Source organism: Malurus melanocephalus, unplaced genomic scaffold (assembly GCF_030028575.1).
Source record: "Malurus melanocephalus ecotype Western Australia unplaced genomic scaffold, MMel_1.1 scaffold_567, whole genome shotgun sequence".
NCBI lineage: Eukaryota > Metazoa > Chordata > Aves > Passeriformes > Maluridae > Malurus > Malurus melanocephalus.
Window position 1 is genome coordinate 310,584 of NW_026623799.1, and position 19,130 is coordinate 329,713.

The window sequence follows — 19,130 nt, forward strand, 5'->3', positions numbered from 1 at the left end:
CGCCGCCGCCGGCTCCAGCACCTCGGACAGCGCCCGGTCAGGACCGTGGACAGCGCCGGGTACCGGCGGCGGCACCGGGCCGCCCCCATGGCGCTGCTCCGCGTCCTCTGCCTTCTCGCTGCCCTCAGACGTAAGTGTCGGGGGCCGTGGGGGTTGGCACCGGCACTGACTGGGAGGGAACCGGACCGGACCGGTCCCGGGGGCTGCGCCTGTTGCACGGGACAGATCCGGAGTGGAGCCGGTACTGCCCCGCTGCGATGCCAGTGCCGCTGGCACTGCCGGAGCTCCTCGACACCCCGGGGCTATGCGGCCGTGGTGGGCTCCGGCTCTCCSAGCCGCTCCGCCGGGGCGGTGCCGGGGTTGGGCAGGGACCGACAGGAACGGGGGAGGGGGTGTCACGTACAGGGAATCTCCGGGACCGGCAGGGAAGGGCAAAGAGGAACCTCCAGCCCTGCCCAAGCTGCTCGTCCCCAGTCACAGAGCCCCTCAGCCCTCCCATCCTCCCCCCGGCCCTCCCTGCTCCAAGCCCATCTATGACACCCACACCCCATCATCCCTGCTCTTGAGCTGCCAAGCACAGAGCCCCAGGCCGGGTGCAGCCTCTATCCCGGGGGGCACCCAGATCCTCGTGGGGGGCCCTGCCCACCACCGTGGGACTTAGGTTCTGCCACACCCCAGGGAGCCTGGGCACGGACACGGAGGAGCGGCTGGTTGAGTATCTGCTGGACCCTGCGCGCTACAACAAGCTGATCCGGCCAGCGACCAATGGCTCTGAACTGGTGACCGTGCAGCTGATGGTGTCACTGGCGCAGCTCATCAGCGTGGTGAGTTGCCCAGGGCTCTACTCCCTTCCCAACCTACTGGGCAAGGGGGGGGCCATAAACCCTCTCAGCACCCTGAGTGACTGGCCCCAATCTCTTTGCAGCATGAGCGGGAGCAGATCATGACCACAAACGTCTGGCTGACTCAGGTGGGCACCCTGGACTCTGATGTGGCCCTGGGACCCCCATATCAACCCTGCTTCAATAGTCTGCCCTTCATCTTGTCTTGGGCCCCCATGCACTGGGAACCCCCATGTCCACCCTGTGCCAGGATTCTGCAGTCCCTGCCTTGAGACCCAGACCTATCATGGGGACCCCCCTGACACCCTGTGTGGAACCCTAATGTCCACCCTSTCCTGTCTTCCATACAGCCTGTGTGGGACCCCTATATCCCTCCTGCCCTGACCCACCCCTTTGCCCCAGGCCCCCATGCTGTGGCTGGGCTGGTCTGATTCCTCCTGTCCTCAGGAGTGGGAGGACTACCGCCTTACGTGGAAGCCTGAGGACTTTGACAACATGAAGAAGGTCCGCCTGCCCTCCAAGCACATCTGGCTGCCTGATGTAGTGCTCTACAACAAGTAGGTAGTTYTTTGGGGGGGGCCATGTGTGCCCCAACCCAACCCAGGGTGGGGGGCGGTGTCATTGTACTGATGGGGCTGACGACACCAGGACTGACAGCACATCTCTTCACCCCAGCGCCGATGGGATGTATGAGGTCTCCTTTTACTCCAACGCAGTGATCTCCTATGACGGCAGCATCTTCTGGCTGCCCCCTGCCATCTACAAGAGTGCTTGCAAGATTGAGGTGAAGCACTTCCCCTTTGACCAGCAGAACTGCACCATGAAGTTCCGTTCCTGGACCTATGACCGCACCGAGATTGACCTGGTGCTGAAGAGTGAGGTGGCCAGCCTGGATGACTTCACWCCCAGTGGCGAGTGGGACATCGTGGCGCTGCCGGGGCGGCGCAATGAGAACCCYGATGACTCCACCTATGTGGACATCACCTACGACTTCATTATTCGGCGCAAGCCACTCTTCTACACCATCAACCTCATAATCCCCTGCATCCTCATTACCTCCCTGGCCATCCTTGTGTTTTACCTCCCGTCTGACTGTGGTGAGAAGATGACACTCTGCATTTCTGTCCTGCTCGCCCTCACTGTTTTTCTCCTGCTCATCTCCAAGATCGTCCCACCCACCTCACTGGACGTACCTCTGGTGGGCAAGTACCTTATGTTCACCATGGTGCTGGTGACRTTTTCCATTGTCACCAGCGTCTGTGTCCTCAACGTGCACCACCGCTCGCCCACCACGCACACCATGCCGCCCTGGGTGCGCACCCTGTTCCTCCACAAGCTCCCAGCGCTGCTYTTCATGAAGCAGCCACGGCAGAGCTGCGCACGCCAGCGCCTGCGCCAGCGCCGACACACCCAGGAACGTGCTGCCGCCGCCGCTCTCTTCGTCCAGGCCGGTGCCCGCACCTGCACGTGCTATGCCAACCCCGGTGCTGCCAAGGCCGAGGGGCTCAACGGCTACCGGGAACGACAGGGGCAGGGAGCAGCCCCCGSGGCTGGCTGCAGCTGTGGGCTGGAGGAGGCGGTGGATGGCGTGCGCTTCATCGCTGACCACATGCGCAGTGAGGATGACGATCAGAGCGTAAGTTGGGGTGGGCATTTGGGAGTGGGCAGTGCTCAGGGCTGGTCAGAGCTGTGGGGTGCAGTGTATGCTGGCTTATGGCTGCACTACAGGAAGGGATGTGCATAAACACCAAGAGGGTCCCTGCCTAACCCCGTGCCCCCAGCTCCTGCCTGGGCAGGGGGTCCAGCACTGATCCCTGATAMACCACTGCAGTCCCAGGCTGAAGCTGCTCTGGAAACCCAGGAAGCTCCCAGGACTCCTGGCCCTGCGTGGCACTGTGAGGCTGCAKATTTTGCAGAGCACCCCCGGCTCTGCTCACTGGGTAGATGTTTCCTGGGCTCAGCGGTGTGGGTGACAGCAGGGGGAGTGAGCCCCATGGGGCCCATAGCAGGCTGGCAGGCAGCCCCAGGAGCTGCAGTGCTGAGGGAGCAGATTCGGGGCTCTGAGGATATGCCAAATTCCCAATCTGGGCAGTGTCACACAACGTCTAAGGCCCCAACCTGACCCAGCCTTTTCCCCACACAGGTGAGTGAGGACTGGAAATACGTGGCCATGGTCATYGACCGCCTCTTCTTGTGGATCTTCGTCTTCGTCTGTGTCTTTGGCACCGTTGGCATGTTCCTCCAGCCCCTTTTCCAGAACTACACCACCAACTCCCTGCTGCAGCTTGGCCAGGGCACACCCACCTCCAAATAGCACCAGTGGAATGGAGAATGGCTAGTCCCAGGGCCACAGAGCTGGGTGCTGGGCTCAGGCAGCCCCTGCAAACCAATAAATACTCACACAGGACTGGGCTGGGTCCATCTGGTGTCATTTCATCCTTCACTTTGCTCTGCGGGCCAGAGGGAGCAGGATGCAGCCAGGGCTGGGGTGGGGGGTGGGTCTGGCTGCCTGTGACCAAGGTAAGAGGCCAGGAAGGCATTGGCTCTGGAAGAGGAAAATCCCAGCTGTCGAGGGAGAGAGCATAGGAGCATGAAACCAGCTCCATGGCAACATGCCCAGCTCTTTCCTCYGCTCCTGGGAGCAGCACTTACTCCCTCTCCTGTCAGGTCATGTGGGGCCAGAACCCCAGCCCCAGCRGGCAGGCCCTGGCTCCTTGGTGGTGCTGCTGACCCCTGTGCCATCTCTGGGGCTCCCAAGGAATGCCAGAGCAGGAGCAGATGCAGGGGAGGAAGATAGAGCTGCTCAGCTCTGGCTCCCCGAGCTAAGCACATGGACTAGGCAGGAGGTGGCTATTTTTAGGTCCTACCTGCAGGCAGGGCCAGGGCAGCAAGTGCCAGGGGCTGCTCCAGTTCCACTGTCTTCTGTTCCACTCCAGGCTCAGTGCACTGAAGCCAAGAGCAGACACAATATGAGTTGCACAAGGAAAAGAAAAATGTATTTAATCAACCCAGGCTSAGAGCTGCTGGCAACCAGGCCCCACCGTGGGTCACTGGGCTGGCAGCCGTGGCCAGGCTGGCAGCACTTCCTGCACTGCCATGGCTAGCAGGAATTGGCCTCACTGGGGAATACTGAAATGGAGCATTTGCTATAAATACCACTAATCCCCGGGGCTGGGGGGAGCGGTGTTGGCGGGGCCTGGCAGCACACAGGGCCAGAGGAWGCCGCACGCTAGAAATTAATTTAAATCCCAGCACTTCACCCAGCCAGAGAGAGCCCCGCTACCCAGCTGCTGCTCCTGGAGCTCCTGCTTTCAGGGGTATACCTGAAATACCTATATATTAAGAACTTTGCCCCTAAAGCCCCCTGTCACAGGCTTGCTGCACTTKGTCCCAACTGTGTCCCCTCTGCTGTTGGTCCAAACTGCAGTGCAGGATAGGGRGGGGTCCTGCTGCACTCCAGTGGGGAGGAGACCCATGAATATTGGGAGGGTGTGGGGAGCAGGAGCCCTCTGGGCAGCCACAGATACAGGAGTGCCTTGGCTGGGTGCCAAGGCAGTTTCTATCCCTCACAGCTCTGTGCTGCAGTGGATGTCCAAGGGCACTGCAGGGAGGGTGAACTTTTGACAGTCGGACCTTCAGCGAGTGTTGAACCTGTCTGGCCACAGCCCTGCTGCCTCCAGCTGTCATGTGGAGATCCACAGCCAGAGCCASGGCCTCACTCCCAGGGCTCAGGGCTCCTCGCTTTGGGCTAACAGCTCTCTGGTCCCTGTCTCATAGAAATAGTGTCAGCTCTCATCCCAGGCAAAGCCTGCACTTGCCTTGCATAGGGCAACGGGCTGCTCCAGCAACACCCAAACTTGCTGTTGGATGACAACAGCATTGCTGCTTCTCACCTTCCACCAGCAGATTCGCCTGTGGTTCACCTCAGGCACAGGACAGGGCCTGCAGCCACCACTGGAGAAGAGATACCCCATCCTAGAAGTGGAAGAGCCCTACCCCAGCATTTCAGATGCAGCCCAAGCCCCTGAGGGCTCAGCTCTGCCCCAGGAGCATGGTGGTTGAGGCAAGAGGCTCAATTCACAGCTGTCAGAGCTCTACCTGGCTCMCTGCATTGCTTAGCAAATATTAACTCATCTCTGTCCCTCTTCAAACCACACCATRGGCCCCTCTTCACCTTAGCAGGAATTAACACACCCACAACAAACAATACTGAAATTTTCTTTTTTGTTATTAATGCTATGCTGGTCCTGCTGCTGCCCCTTGCAGAGGTCAGTCCCATGCCTGGCTGGGCTGCCAGTCATCTTCCAACAGAGACACAGAAAACCGGTCAAACAGCTTTTTTTTTTTTTTTTCCCTCTCAAAGGAGAAAATTTGCCTCAGAACCTGCCAGAGGGATTTCAGTGCATGGTCCAAAGGTTTCAAGCTCAGTCTTGAGAATTCCTCTGGGTTTCTTGTGCCTTCTTTTAAAACCAAAATAGGGTGGACAAAACTATAAAAAAGCAAATAGGGACCAAGCCTGCCCTCAATTAAAAAAGGGGAGAATCATTTACATGCGCATTTTAAAAAGGCAGGGTCTGAGTGATATGAAGAAGACAGCCAGACCTACAAGAAAACTGCTGCACAGTCCTGACTCTACTCCAAAAACACGGTGAAAGAAGGATGAGCACAGCTGTGCACACGCCTGTGCACATTCACCCCCCACTCCTTGCTGAGTGCTTCATTATGCATCAGGGACGGAGAAATTTTCTTCCTCTTGGGGTTTGCGGATCCAGCTGCCGTAGCCCAGCTCTTCCAGAGTGCTGAAAAAGGACTGCTTGGCTGCCTGGTACGCCGTGGCTGCCTCCTTGGCATCCGAGTACACAGAGAAGCTGAGCAGGTCCTTGCGGTTGTTCTTGGCACAGAGCTGCTGGAACAGGGTGAAYATTTTCCTCTTGGACACACGAGACACCTCCAGCTTCAGACTGAGAAGGAAGACAAYGGCAGCAATGAGGGATGAGACACTGAGAAGAGCCAAGAGGAGSAGGGGGCTCAGGGATAATCCTACGAAGAGGAGCTCCAGGCTTGGCAGGGGTCTCTGGTAGGGTCCAGGCTGGGCAATGTTTTGTTTTCATTCAGCAGTGCTTGCTCAKGTGTGTTTGAAATTCCTCCCCCCAACCCCACACGCAGGGTGCTGTAACAGTGCAGAGTGTACTCCCCACCTCAGAGCTACCCCCCTCCCCCAGACACTATCAGGGAAAAAAAAAGCAGTGTCAGGAAAGGCTCTTCTTACCCATCTACTTTCCCTTTGGTGCCATCCAAGACTTCAACTTCGCTTTCATCAGCAAGACACCAATTCACCGATGACTCCTTCGTCTTGCCTGTCTGCCTTGCAGAGTCATACACACTGACTCGCCCAACCTGCACAAAAGRTTTTCTTAACCTGGTCCTGCTGTGTGAGTCTCTTACTCCTTTCATCTCTCACAGTTTCAGCTCACCCCAAACTTTCCAGAGCCACCAGGATAAGGTTCTTACTGAGTTGAAGGCTACAGGGGTGACTCTAGTGTCCTTTTTTGTAGAGGCCAACAGCTGGCCTGAAGGCTTCACAGATCTTAATCTGGATTTATGGCTAGCTTCTATTCATGAGAAAAGCCCGTAAGGAGAAAGATAATGAATTTCTACCCATGAGAATGTAGTATCAACAGAAGCAAGAAATTTAAACMACAGAAGGAGAAAAACAGCATCAAGGCTGCATCTGGTGTTTTTTCTGTATATCTGAATGCTTATGCTATAGATAGAGGTSTCTTGTAGCTGACTAATAGCCAATGAATCTGTTGTAGTAGTTTAGTAGCCAATGAATATGTAACAMAAATGATAACATGCAAAAGTGTATAAATGAGAYTGATTCTTGGAATAAATGGCTTTTTGCCCTTTGTAAGGTACTGATGCGTATGTGCTTTGTGATCACCCCAACAGCAACACTTTTTTCCAGACTAAGACATTGTCACTAAGCCCCAAACTGTGGAGTGACATAAAGAGGGCAGGTTCTTGTGATTGTCCTGTGTAGGCCAGAAGCTGGACTTGATGAGACATTGTGAGTCCCTTCCAACTCAGGATATCCCTTRACTGTAAGATTCTATGTTTCTGGTCAACAATTCTTACCCCTGGCTGGAGGGCTGCTGCCCAATGACCCCCCTGCAGAGTGCCTCGGGGACCCCCAAACCCACAGGCAAAGGAATGGGGGACAGAAAGATGAAGAAGTGCTATGTCTGCAATACCTCAGGATGGTTAATGTGATATGGAGCCTGGAGCTTTTCCTTCAGTGTGTTTCCATCCCTCTCCACGCGGCAGCAGATGGCACGGGTCAAGTGACCCTGGCTGTACAAGTAACCTGTGGAGACAGAGGTGAAGGTGCTAGGAAACAGGATGGCACAGCTGATGGATTGGCCAAACCCCAAGAACTGCAGCACTGCTTACAGGCTCCTGAAAGCCCACAGTATGTGGATCAGCATGTATTCTGGGTGTGTAAGACAAAGGTTTACAGACTGCAACATTTCTCACTTAAGACACAAACGTGCAGTTTTTGTCTCACCCTCCTAGATCACATGTGCCTCCTACAAATCCAGAACTTTGGAGAGAAACCCACTCCACCCACAGCATGAAAWCCATAGACACCCTTTTCATTTTCATACAGCTCTGCCAGGGAAGACATTTCAGTCTGTTACTCCCACAMCCTCCACAAACTTTGCCATCATACAGGGGAGTGAGGCGAGTCATCACTGCAGCCCAGTTGTACCCCTAAAGGACAGAGGCTCTCGCACCGAGTGTAACAGAGTGGAGATAAACCGGCTCTAGGAAATGTGACAGCAATGCCCCTTGCAAGCCAAGTACATTCCAGCGTAAGATTTTGTCACTGCAGGACATGGTTCGTAACCGCTCCCCGTGCTGGATCCCATCCCACGTGGGCACAATGTCACTCGACTCCACGGGAATGGTRCCTTCCCCTGCACAAGAGAAGAAGAAAGTTTTTCTGTATAGTGTCAGGTATTCAGTAAATCAAAACCGCATCAGGAACTGCACAAGAAACTTCTGGATACCCAGAGCAAACTCAGGAGTCCGCTCTGACACCAGGTTCAGAGAACAATCTGGCATTCAGTATTGAGCACTAACAAGTAATTTTCAACATGGCTGAAGAAGTATAGAACTTTGCTTGAAAGRGAAGGCACAGACCTAAGAGATTTGCATCAAACTTCAGCTGCAAATGTCATGAGCGTGGCAGTGCAACAGGCAGAGCTGGGAAGGGGAAGGGACTCTAATCCCTCCCATCTACCTCTTTTGGCTCCTGAATGCTGCTTCAAATCCCACAACAGCACACAGAGAGGGGTAAAGAAGCTCTGGAGCACCAGAAAGGCTCAGAGGAGAGACTGAAGCTACCCACTGTGCAGAGAATGATTGCACTCACCATTCTCCACCTTGGTCCKCAGCTTGCCTTGCTTGGGGTTCTCAAAGAGAGGCTGGTGCTGGGGYTGCCCCATCTCGTTTGCCTGATCACTGCAGGATTTATCAAAGAGTGCTCCATCTCCACATGGTGCTGTGCTAGAAAACAAACCCTCCTTGGTTAGCACTGTGAGGAAACAGTCAGGGCAGGGGCATGACAGTGCTGCTGATGCCAGTCACTCAACCCATCCCCACAAACCTGACGTAGAGGTGAAAGGTAATGCTGCTTTTTATTTTGAGTTTCTCTCCTCCTGCTTGCTCAAAAATGCTCTCTTCTGCAGAGGAAGGATTAGACGGGTCATACTTCATCAGCTCACTGTAAAGAAACCTGAAAATAACACCATCCTGTCAAAAGGCTGCTCTGCTTCTTAGACAAGGAGTGCTTCAACTGACAGGCAGAATCCCACATCMCCTGCTCTCTGCATGGGAGAGCAGAGACCAGGAGCTGTGGCTGAGGATGCCTGGGAAGCCAACAGTGCTTGATGCWCAAAAAGGGCAAAAAATCCAGCAGATTTTCTACCATGCAAAGGACAACTAGTAGAAAAGCAGTGTCCTGTCCAGGATGCAGRGGGAAGTATAGTGGCAGAAGAAAAGGAGTCTGGCTGGGTGCTGCTTGCATGCATCTGATTGCAGTGTGAAGAAGACTTCAAGGTTATTCACCAGCACCTTTAGTCAGCAGCAAGTTTGCATTAAGAGCAAATGACCCCGTGGGCAGCTGAATTCAAGTGGTATTAGAATGAGCCCGTGGTCTGTTTAAAGTGATGGGGTCTTTTGCGGCTGCTTCTGGCCAGGGAAAACCCTGAAGTCTCCAACATCATATCAAGGACTAAAGAAAAACTGCAGCTTCCCAGAGAGTCCTTGAGCAGAGCCTGTGCAGGGACTGATTTTGCAAGGAGAGGTAGAGTTCATTCTGCTGTGCCAGAGCAGCCACTGCTGTCAAGATTAACAGCTGAAGCAGACAGTAAGCAAGACGCAATCCTGATTCATCACTTCCCTGGGACCTGCCCTCAACATTTTCCCTTGCTGAGGAATGCAGAGCACAGCAGCAGCACACAAAGGCTTGAAGGAGGCAGCTGATTTTTTTGGTCATAACTGAAGGACAGACATTAACCAAGCAGCCCAGCTTCATCTCACTTCAGTTTTCAAAAAGTGCCACAGTGAATGTTTATATGGAGAACAATTGTGTAGTTTAGTTGGGAAAACCCTTTCCAACCTCTGAGAAAGGACTGCTGACTTATCAAAGCAAACATATGCAGTAKGTTTTCCTGAATCCTTCTGCACCCAGACTCAAAGGCCAGGAGACCAAGCCTGCAGAAGCTCAGCATGGCAGGAGCCGTGCTCAGGCTGGAGAGTGCCCTGCACACCAGCCCAGCAGCAACAGCAGGAGGCTTTATTTTGAGTACATCAGATGCAGCCCTTGGGCTCTAGCAAGTTTCCCATTCAGTACTAATTTGGGCATCATTCAGTTATGACCCCTTCTTAKCAGAAGTAACTTCCCTCTGTTTAACAACACATGGGTAAACAGTGTCTGAGKATCACAGCATCTCACAGCACAGCAAAGCACTAGAGGTGTGTTTCAGCTACATCCTTCCAGAATGGGTGAGTAGCTCCTGGCARGCCCCTCTCCTTTTCCTTTGGGTTTCCCATTTTCTCACCTCACAAACCCTCTTCGAGCAATTATTTCTGCGTGACAATCATTTACTGTCTCCCCCTTCAGGCTCAGCTCTTCTCCCTTCACACAGCGATTACCTGAAAACAAACAAACAATTAATTAAATAATACGGCAGCTATCAAAGTCAAGACACTGCTTGAGAGATAGAGGGAGGAAGTCTTACTTCTTTGGGYTCCTGAACAGCAGCAGTAGCTAAARACCTGCCTATKAAATCACTATCCTGATCCAAGCAGTTAAAAAAATAAAAGGACACCACTTTAGGGACAGACAGACAAAATGCCATGAGTTTAGAGGCACTGTACCTTCCTGAGGGCTTTTCAGCCCATCACTCCTGGTAGCAGCCTGGCAGTGAAGTAGGGAGGGTGATAAAGTACGTGCAGTTGCAAGAAACTGGGGGATAGTGTGCTGTAGCACGAGGAGCCCACGCTCTGMTGCACAGAGCAGCACGCAGCAATGCAAGCAAAGATTAAGAGCAATATAGCTGCAGGCACATTCGCTTTGTTCTCTTTCTCTCTAACCAGATCACTCGTGACACCACGCCAGCCCTGGGAACGTTTTGTGCCCTCTCTGAAGAAATCTACAGCAGCAGCCATTTCTGAGCTGCGGCTGACAAGGAAATCTAACATGGAACTGAGAGTTCAAAGTGTCCTGGAAGGAGCTGTTCATACCCGTTCCGAGGCTGACCACCTCTCCCAAGCCCTTATTTGCTCTCCTCATGATGATGGCAGCCAGGATCTTGCGGCCCAGCAGGCTGTGCTGGATGCGAGCGGTGAGGCTGTTGAAGCGCTGGTGGCTCAGCATGGCCATCTGATCGTGTAGTGTGCTGCCACTCACAGGGAGCTGGGATGGGGACACAACAGCACACATCATCAGCAGGTCACACAACACAGCCCGAGAACCAGCTAAMCTGACACACAGCTTTCCAAGCAGAAGGCAGAATACAGGAAATGTGGAGATTTGGGCAGTGTTGTGTAAAGGGGTGAGTGAAGGTATTTTAGGTATTTCTGGCAAAACCCCATCCAAGGCTTTGAGTTCTGCTTTGGCCACGTCACAGACAGCAGCAAGTGACATTCCCTGAGAATACCAGGGAAAACCCCAAGTGAAAAGGAACAAAACCATCCTGCTTATTTCCAGRGACTGAGCCAAGGAAATCTGTTCCTGGCTTTGGAGGAATTCCTCCTCTGGCTGCCTGTGAGGAGACTGCACAGTCACTCCCACTACAGACCAACTCACCTCCTCCAGCACTGCTGACTGACAAATCCTCCCCAGTGGCTTTGTTATTTAGAGCCCCAGCTGCTGTGCTCAGCTGTGCTGCCTGGAATGCAGCTTTTCAGAGGTCACAACATTCTAAGTGAGCCCAGGTTTGGGACAGCCATCCTGACACAACCAGGGCTTTGCTCTTATCTCATGCCTAAGTTTTTTTGAGCTGACACACAATTTTTAATATAGCATGAAGACATTTGGAAGAAATAATAAAAAACGCCACATAATTGAAAATAAACACGTTCCTACTCTACYACAGGAACACATTTCCATAGCTTGTGGAAGAATCTGATAATAATTTAGCCCCAAAGCAGAGGCCTGTAAGGCAGAAGAGYATGCCTGTGCCCTGAGGAAACGTCTAACCCACTTCAGGAAAACCACATCAGGTTATCTACAGCTGCAGAGAACAAAGACAKCATGGTTGATTTTGATGGCATTTTTCTGCTGGACTGAAAGGAGATGGATAGGCAGGGTTACAAACACAATCCCACCTTTGGCAGAAGATTTACCTCAGTGATATTCATTCCTTCCATGCGCTCAGTCTTCTCTGATTCTCCAATCAGGACTCTGAGTGCTGCATCAGCTGCCTCCTGCTTGCCCTGCTTTTTRTTGTGTGCAGTTACAGCTGGAAACCAGCGGCCTCCAACCTTTGCCTGATAGACAAACCTATAAAGAAAGCAAGAAACCYGTGCATTTCAATCTGGTTTTCATGTTCTCTCAGTGGAGAAAGAAAAGAAGCAGAGGGAGTTTACTGTTATTCAGACAAGTTTTGGCAGAGGCAGCAACTAGCCCTGTTGCCATCTCAAAAGGCATCAGCAATTTTGAGCTTTCTGCCCTCTTTGAAGGACAACAGTGGCAGTGCAAAATTCCCTTCTGCCAGRTGCAGCTACTTACTTGGGGTCATGGGGAGGTCCTGACTGGTCGATGAGTTTGAACTCTGCAGCAAAGCCATTGGAACGAGCATATTCCAGCAGGCCACTGACAGGATTGACGTTCAGATATTTGATGAGCTCCCCAACACCCTTTGCTTTCACCACCTTAGATTCATCTGGAGTGGKGATACATGGTCCACCACTGTGCATGGACTGGTCACTGTCAGGATTCACAAYAGGCTAGAGCAGAGTTAGACAAGAGAAGGCTGTTAAACACTGAGYACCTGCATTTAGCACAGGCCAAAAGCAGCAGAAAACTTCTGCCCCACAACCTTGTGAGGTGAAATCCAGTGAAATAGAAATAAAAGGAGGGAAACATCCAATTAAAACACTTGGGTCCTATAAAGAAACTTTTTATACCTGTTCAGGCAAGACATGGGGCATAGACTCTCCAGAAAGAATCTTCACAGCAACTTCTGCTGCCATTTGCTTTGCTCCCTTCTTGCTGTTCCCTACTACAGCAGGGAAAATTTGGTCACCCATTTTCACACAGTAGCTGAACCTGACAGGACATTAAAGCACATGAAAAGAGTTAACCATAGATGTCTCGATCTGCTTATTATCCCCATTTCCCACCTCCAGGTAAATCCTTCTGGKTTACATCCAATTTATCTGCAATTGAAATCTGTTGTGATGGCCCTAAACACTACCAGAAGAGCACCACCAGGTAGGGTACAGGACTGGAACCTGCTCCTGCTCTGGTAGAAGAAACAGCATCCYTTCTCTGAGAACAGGCATTGCTTTGGTCTCTTTCTGGAGCTAGATATCTTAGAGGAGCCATGCTCAGAATCCTTGGAAAGGAGGAGCACTCAGCTAGGTCAGTGAAAAGGAACATGGACAGCATGCTGAAGGCAAAGGACAGCAAAGAGTTCCCATCTTCCCTCAAATCTCACAAGAATATACCATACCTAGGATCATGAGGTGGGCCTTCCTGAGAGAGCAGCTGGAATTCAATTATGTGCCCTGATTTCTGTCCATACTCCATTAATACACTGATAGGATGCTTTCCAGGAAGAAGGTTGAGGTGAGCTGCAGGAGATGACAGCTCTGGCTCCAGCTGCAATGGCTACAGCAAGAAGATGAAGGAAACCACTGTCAGACTCAACACTGAGCAGAATCACAAAGTAAACAAAATAGGACTCACCAGTTCTGGTTCTGAGCTGTTGGAGGGAAATGGCTCTTCACATTTAATTCCACCATGCCTTCCATTCTCTGCCTCACTCATCAGGACCCTCATKGCATTAGCTGCTGCCTCCTGTTTCGCCAGTTTTTTGCTCCCTGCTTCTGCTGGTGGGAATCGGCGCCCGTTAATCACTGCCTGGAACTTAAACCTTTGARAGAGAAAACCAAAGGGGTAAATTGAGAGGTAGGAGTGTGGTCTTCTCAGAGCAAGTAAGGAAGGYTGCTCTTGGAATTCAAGGGAGAAGAAATGGGAGAGTAAACCCACACTRCCATGTGCAGAAGACAAAAATACCAAGGGTACCCGAACAGCACTGCATCTGGGCCTTGTTTCATTGCATTTTCAGAGCTGCTCACAAGAGAGGAGCAGCTCCAGGTTTTGTTCTGAAGGAACAGAATGAATTGCCTTGTTCCACAAGGTGCCAGGAACAGGTAATGGCTGTATGCAGGCAGCAGCTCTGCTGTGGCTCCWGCCCAGGGAATAAGAAAGCTCAAAAGCAGCCTGCACTGTTTCACTTGCACGTGGTGAGCAAGGGTCACTCCTGCACGTGGTCAGTAAGGGTCACTCCTGCCTCTGGCTTTCTTTGTGGCTATCCAGGGCATTCAAACCATCCCAGAAAGTTGCCACCTCACATAAACCTCTTGCCTTTGACATTTMGGTCTCCCCCATTCCTGTGAGCTCTAATAAACAAGTTTATCTTCCATCCTCCAGCCCTGGAAACCCACTTCCAAGGAGAGTGGGTCAAGTCAGATCTGAAAATGGATTATGGTGCTGAATCCATTCAGAACCCTCCTTATAAATAAAACAAAACAACACCCTGGGACTCCAACTTTAGAAATTAGGCCAATTTCCCATCTTAGTGATTCTACTGACATATTCCAGTGTGGCACATATTGTGCTTTTCACTGCCTTGCTGGTGCTCAGTAACAGCMATGATTCTGCAAGGGGAAGGAGGACTCCAGGTACTGACCTGGCCAACTCCAGTGTCATGCCACGTGCTCAGCTCACAGAATCTGCTCTGACYTGCTACAACATAGAAATGTCCAGAGTGGGGCCACCTTATCTAACCCAAGACACCTGCAGGSAAACACTTTGTTCTGGGCTCCCTTTACCCCATTTCCAGGGTGACAGTATCTTGAGAGGCAGCTCAGAAATACCAATTTCCCCCTACATGATCAAATTGAAGTCAAGTAGTTGAGATGGACCTAGTGAAGAGATTAAATCCATCTTTGCTGCTCAGAATGAGGAGCAGGGTTGCCAAAACTGGGCCACCTAGGGTTAAATTTTAGCCTTGTTTTATTTTTTAAGCTGATGCAAGGAATCAACTAAGCTAATCCTTCAGAAATGAAAGCAAAATGAATGAGCAGGCCCCTTCAGCACAAAGTTGAGTGGGTGAACTTAGCTGTAGTCAGATCATTTTACAGAAAAAGAGACAGAAAAAACAGGACATTTCCTTACCGTGGATCATGAGAGGGTCCATTCTGCTCCAGCATGATGAAATCACAGTGTTGATCTGTGTACTGGGAATATTCAGTAAGGCCACTCACTGGRTTCTTCTCCTGACAAGCTATCAGTTTCTCTACAGGTGTACATGGGAAAGCAGTTTCAAACTGGGCAGCATAACTGGGGGAAGACTGAGAATTCATRATGCATTCTGACTTAATAGGCTGCTTGTTCATAGCGTTCAGATTATCTGGGATATCATCTGTGGTCCACTTGCTGTTTTCTGAGTTGTCATAATTACTCAGACTGGAGAACTCAGGCTTAGTGTCCTCAGATACACCTGGTTCTGCATCCTCAACATTACYCTGATCAGCTTGCCCCAAAGGCTGCTGTCCATTTTCTACAGCTTCTTCTTTTGATGCCACCATTGCTGGTGAAGCTGCAGTCATCTCCTGGGGATTTGGAGGGACAAAAGAAGGGGCAAGACCCGACTCAGGAGGCTCTGCCTTTGGCATTACTGTGCTGGCCTTCAGCCTCATCTGCATCCTCTCACGTTTCCTGTCTGTCAGGGACCATCGTGGTGGGGTTGTGTTCTGCCTGTGGACATCTCCCAGCTTTTCCAGAGCGCTAAGAAATGCGTTAACATCCTTGGCCCTTGAAAACCCAATGTTTTTGGCAAGATTGAGTGCTGTTGTTTCCACCACGCTGAACAAGTAGTTGCAGATTTTCTCCTTTGTCTCAGCCATCTCTGCGTCTCCTGAGCCAARTGTGCTCTGCTCTCCTCCTCTGGTCTCACGAGCTGGATGTGTGCAACTGGCACTGTGGTCAGCAGGGCTTCTTTCTCTCCCTGAGCTGGGGCTGGCAATTCTCCACAGTGGCGGTGTCTCTTCCCCTTTGTGCAATTTGCCTTCTCTGAGAAGTTTATACAAAACACGGTTGACCTCTTTCTTTTGAGTTTTAAGTTTACGTGCGAGATCATTAGCTGTGCAAGTCCTCCCCTCCTCAAGCTGTTGGAAAATACTCAGAATTTCTCGTTCATAGTCTTGCCCAGCAAGAGACAGCCTTTGGAAATTCAGCCTCACGGCGTCAGATTCTTGCCTGGAGTTCTCGTGACGATGGTACTGCAGAGAGCAATACCGAGGCACAGTTTCATCCCACAGATGCTGGCTGGAGAATCTGTGCCCTGTGGCCCTGCTGAAGCTGGGCTGATGTCTGTCTGCAGGACCCGGTGCCACAGCTTGCCCACCTCTGGTGCGTGAGTCCTTGTGTGATCCCCGCCCCTGCAGCACACAGACTTCAGCGTCCTGCTCTGTTAGGAACTGCTGGTGTAAAAAGGTTTCCTGATTAGTTTCGTGTGGGGTATGAGGGTGGTTAAAAAAACGTTGATTAGTGCTGGGGCAGTTACGTCTTGACCGGGTAAGATACGAGCCTCTGCCTCGCCCAGTGCCTCTGCTCATAGCGCACCCCTGGGACACGGGTGGGAACCAGGCTGCTGACGAGCCAGAAGAGCTGTCACTACTCACTCCACACTCTCCTCCCCTGAGGAGAAAAAACACAGAAATTCAGAATGGATTTACACAATTACAGCATTCCAAAAATGCAATTTAAACAGCTTCCCAGCTACTGAGGCATTTCAACTATCTACTCTCTCATAATTTTTTTTTCTTTCTAGGAGTCTAAATTARTTCTGTAAACACAAACAGCAGAGAACGAGTTGCAAGTGAAGTCAATCATGAGAAGCAGCTTTGACAAGAGCTGCCCCTGTTAGATTTGACTCCAGCACAGGGCTGGGTGGCCAGTTCAGGATGTACTCCTGAAACACAGCAAGCTTCACTCCTCTGCCCCAAGGGAGTGAAGAATCTCAGATATACTTTGCAATCTGAGAAATGGGGGCATGAGGAGGTAACAGAGCGCAAGGAGGTGGAGCAGCTCACATGGTCACACGGAACAGACTTGCAACAGGCTTGCAATAATTTTCAGATTCATAGACAAAATAGTATGGAACTCCAAGTATCTTTTCCTCCCTGGACACTATGTGACCTTTAKAGGCAAAGCGCCACATGACAAGGGAAGTAAAGTGATAACATTCAGAGAGATTGGATAGATGTGCAGCTGGCAACAGTATGACAAGTTTTTTTTTTTTAATTATAGCCCAAATTTCACTCTATCACACACAGTCATGCTGCTCCTCTAGGGTACAGGGCATACGACTAGTAAAGAACCCAGCCTAGATATTCTAATTATTTGATAACAGCTGACTGCGAAACTGAGAGGATAAAGACATGGAACATGATACACACTGCAGGGCCCCCATCCTGCCTGCTCCTCCATGACCTCCTTATGGCACCTAACCGTCACAAAGATAGTTTTTCCGATGCAAGTCTCATCTTAATAACGCTTCCCATCTTCACCAAACACACCTCAAATTTCCCTCTCAATAAACTCAGCTGCCACCACCGGGTCTCATTTTACAATAAACATGAAGAGGCTGAATGCGATGAGTTCCCACCTTCCCAGCTACGAGAGAGCCCCACTGCTTCACCCCTGCTCAATGACCTCGTTTTACAAGTGCTCCCTGAGCCACGCGCAGGGCAGAAATAGGAAGCGGGATTTGGAAGAAACGCTCTTACCTCAGTCTCATTCGCCAAATTATTTGAAAAAAAAACCCCGACCCGCAGAACGCGGCCCGGGCGAACCGGCGCCGGGCAACCGCCAAGATGGCTGCGAGCTCCGTTTCAGTTTCGTTTCCCGCAGCAGCTGCTCCGCCCCGCCCCGGGAGCTCGCAGCAGGGGCTGGCCGCATTTCGGGCTCTCGCAGACACGCTCTGGGTTTTGGGATATCAAGCACGAGGCTCCTTACCCGCGGCGGAACCCGGGACAGCTCCTTTGCCCGGTCCCTCCGGTGATGCGGCCCCGTCACTCACGAGCAGCCGCCGGGACGGGGCCGCGATCCGCACAAGAGCACCTGCCACGTTCAGCTACACCCCCAAAAGCACGACGGGTGCCACCCACACCCGTGTCATACCACATACACGAGGCCCCGGAGGGCACCGTACGAGAGAGCGGGCTGGCTACAGGGCGGGACTCGAGGGGAATGCTTTATTCTACACGTTCCGCCCTATTGAAGCCCGGCCCTAGCGGAGTCCCTAGGGAGACACGGTCACCGCGGAGGTCCGCACAGGGCCCGGTGGACACTGCCGGACACCGCGGCCCGGGAAGGACCCGTGAGGGCCCAACCAGGCCCAAACCGGGCCCGAGGCCGCCCCCTCCTCGCGCCCCTTTACCTTGCCTCTGTCGCCGCCGTTGGCGCGCGGTGATGACGCAAGCAAAAGCCGCGCGCATGCGCAGGGCGGAGGGAAGCCGCGCGGCAGCCATCTTTCCTGAGGGCAAAAGGCGGCGGCCATGTTTGGTGCGGGCAGCGCCTGACGGTGCCGGTACCGCGGGCCCGGCGGGGATCGGTCCCTCCGCTCCGGTACAGGCGGCACAATCGCCGCACTGCCCCGGCTGGAAAGCAGCGCCACTCCCGCTGTGTCTCAGGGAATCATCCGCCGCACAGGGAGCGGTCGCCGAGGCGGATGTGCCCCCACAGGTGTCGTTTCTCCCACGCCCTCGGGCCCACGGTTGTGCCCCGCTCGTTGYCGGCTGTACGTGTCCTTCCAGGGCCCGGTCGTGCTACGGTGTGCTTGGGACTACACCCATTTCCTGAGAGCCCTCTATCTGTGGGGCTGTGCTGGTCTGTGGGGCCGCCCTTCTCCCTRTCCCCCTGTGGTCCTCACCATGGTCTCCCTAAGCAGGATTCYTCTTTCCACAGGCTTCACACTTCGTGTGGGGCTCCCCTCACCCACATTTTAATCCGTGTTTTTAAATGCAATTGGTACAGCAGGTCACATCACACCCTGTCCCAGGTCCTTTCCAGGCAAATGGAGACATTCCCTAAYCCCAAAGTAGGCACAGCCCCTGCTGTGGGTGGATCCTCCCTTTCCCGGGCAAACACTACCCGGATCCTGTGAGTTTAGAAACCTATCGGCAGGGAACAGATCGTTCCTGTACCGCGCGTGTCAATAGATGTGTGTCATTTACCATCTGGCACAGGAACTGTGCAGCTCGGGAGCTGTCAGCACCCGCTGGGCAGTGGGCACAGTGGTGTTTGTACCTGTGATTATATGGATTATTACCAAAAGGTTTAGGAGCTGAGCTTTTTGATGCACACGTAGACCAGCCGTGAGGGTCAGGTTCTTCTCTCTCTTCTTCTCCCAATGACAGGACAAGAGGAAGTGGTCTCAGGTTGCACAAGGGGAGGTTTATATTGGATATGAGGGGAAATTT

General features: G+C 52.4%; 2 protein-coding genes across 3 annotated transcripts; one reads left to right on the top strand and one right to left on the bottom strand.

The window, feature by feature from the left end:
• Nucleotides 1-8: 8 nt before the first annotated feature.
• Nucleotides 9-3,264, top strand: CHRNB2 (cholinergic receptor nicotinic beta 2 subunit). The gene is made up of 6 exons (XM_057382413.1): nt 9-130; nt 679-824; nt 926-970; nt 1,290-1,399; nt 1,518-2,478; nt 2,986-3,264. The coding sequence occupies exons 1-6, from the start codon at nt 88-90 to the stop codon at nt 3,154-3,156; spliced, it is 1,476 nt and encodes a 491-aa protein (XP_057238396.1). The 5' UTR covers nt 9-87; the 3' UTR covers nt 3,157-3,264.
• A 1,785-nt stretch (nt 3,265-5,049) lies between these two features.
• ADAR (adenosine deaminase RNA specific) lies at nt 5,050-17,989 on the bottom strand. Of its 2 annotated transcripts, none has more exons than XM_057382404.1 (15): nt 17,665-17,989; nt 14,821-16,344; nt 13,327-13,513; nt 13,091-13,248; nt 12,543-12,684; nt 12,145-12,362; nt 11,760-11,916; nt 10,656-10,827; nt 9,971-10,064; nt 8,515-8,643; nt 8,281-8,414; nt 7,640-7,822; nt 7,097-7,209; nt 6,112-6,239; nt 5,050-5,803 (listed from the first exon to the last, which is right to left on the bottom strand). In XM_057382404.1, exons 2-15 carry the CDS (start codon nt 16,260-16,262, stop codon nt 5,563-5,565), a joined length of 3,498 nt encoding a protein of 1,165 aa, XP_057238387.1. In that variant the 5' UTR covers nt 16,263-16,344; nt 17,665-17,989; the 3' UTR covers nt 5,050-5,562. The 2 variants fall into 2 exon arrangements, with proteins under 2 accessions (XP_057238387.1, XP_057238386.1); XM_057382403.1 differs by lacking the exon at nt 17,665-17,989 and adding an exon at nt 17,436-17,626.
• Between the last annotated feature and the right edge of the window lie 1,141 nt (nt 17,990-19,130).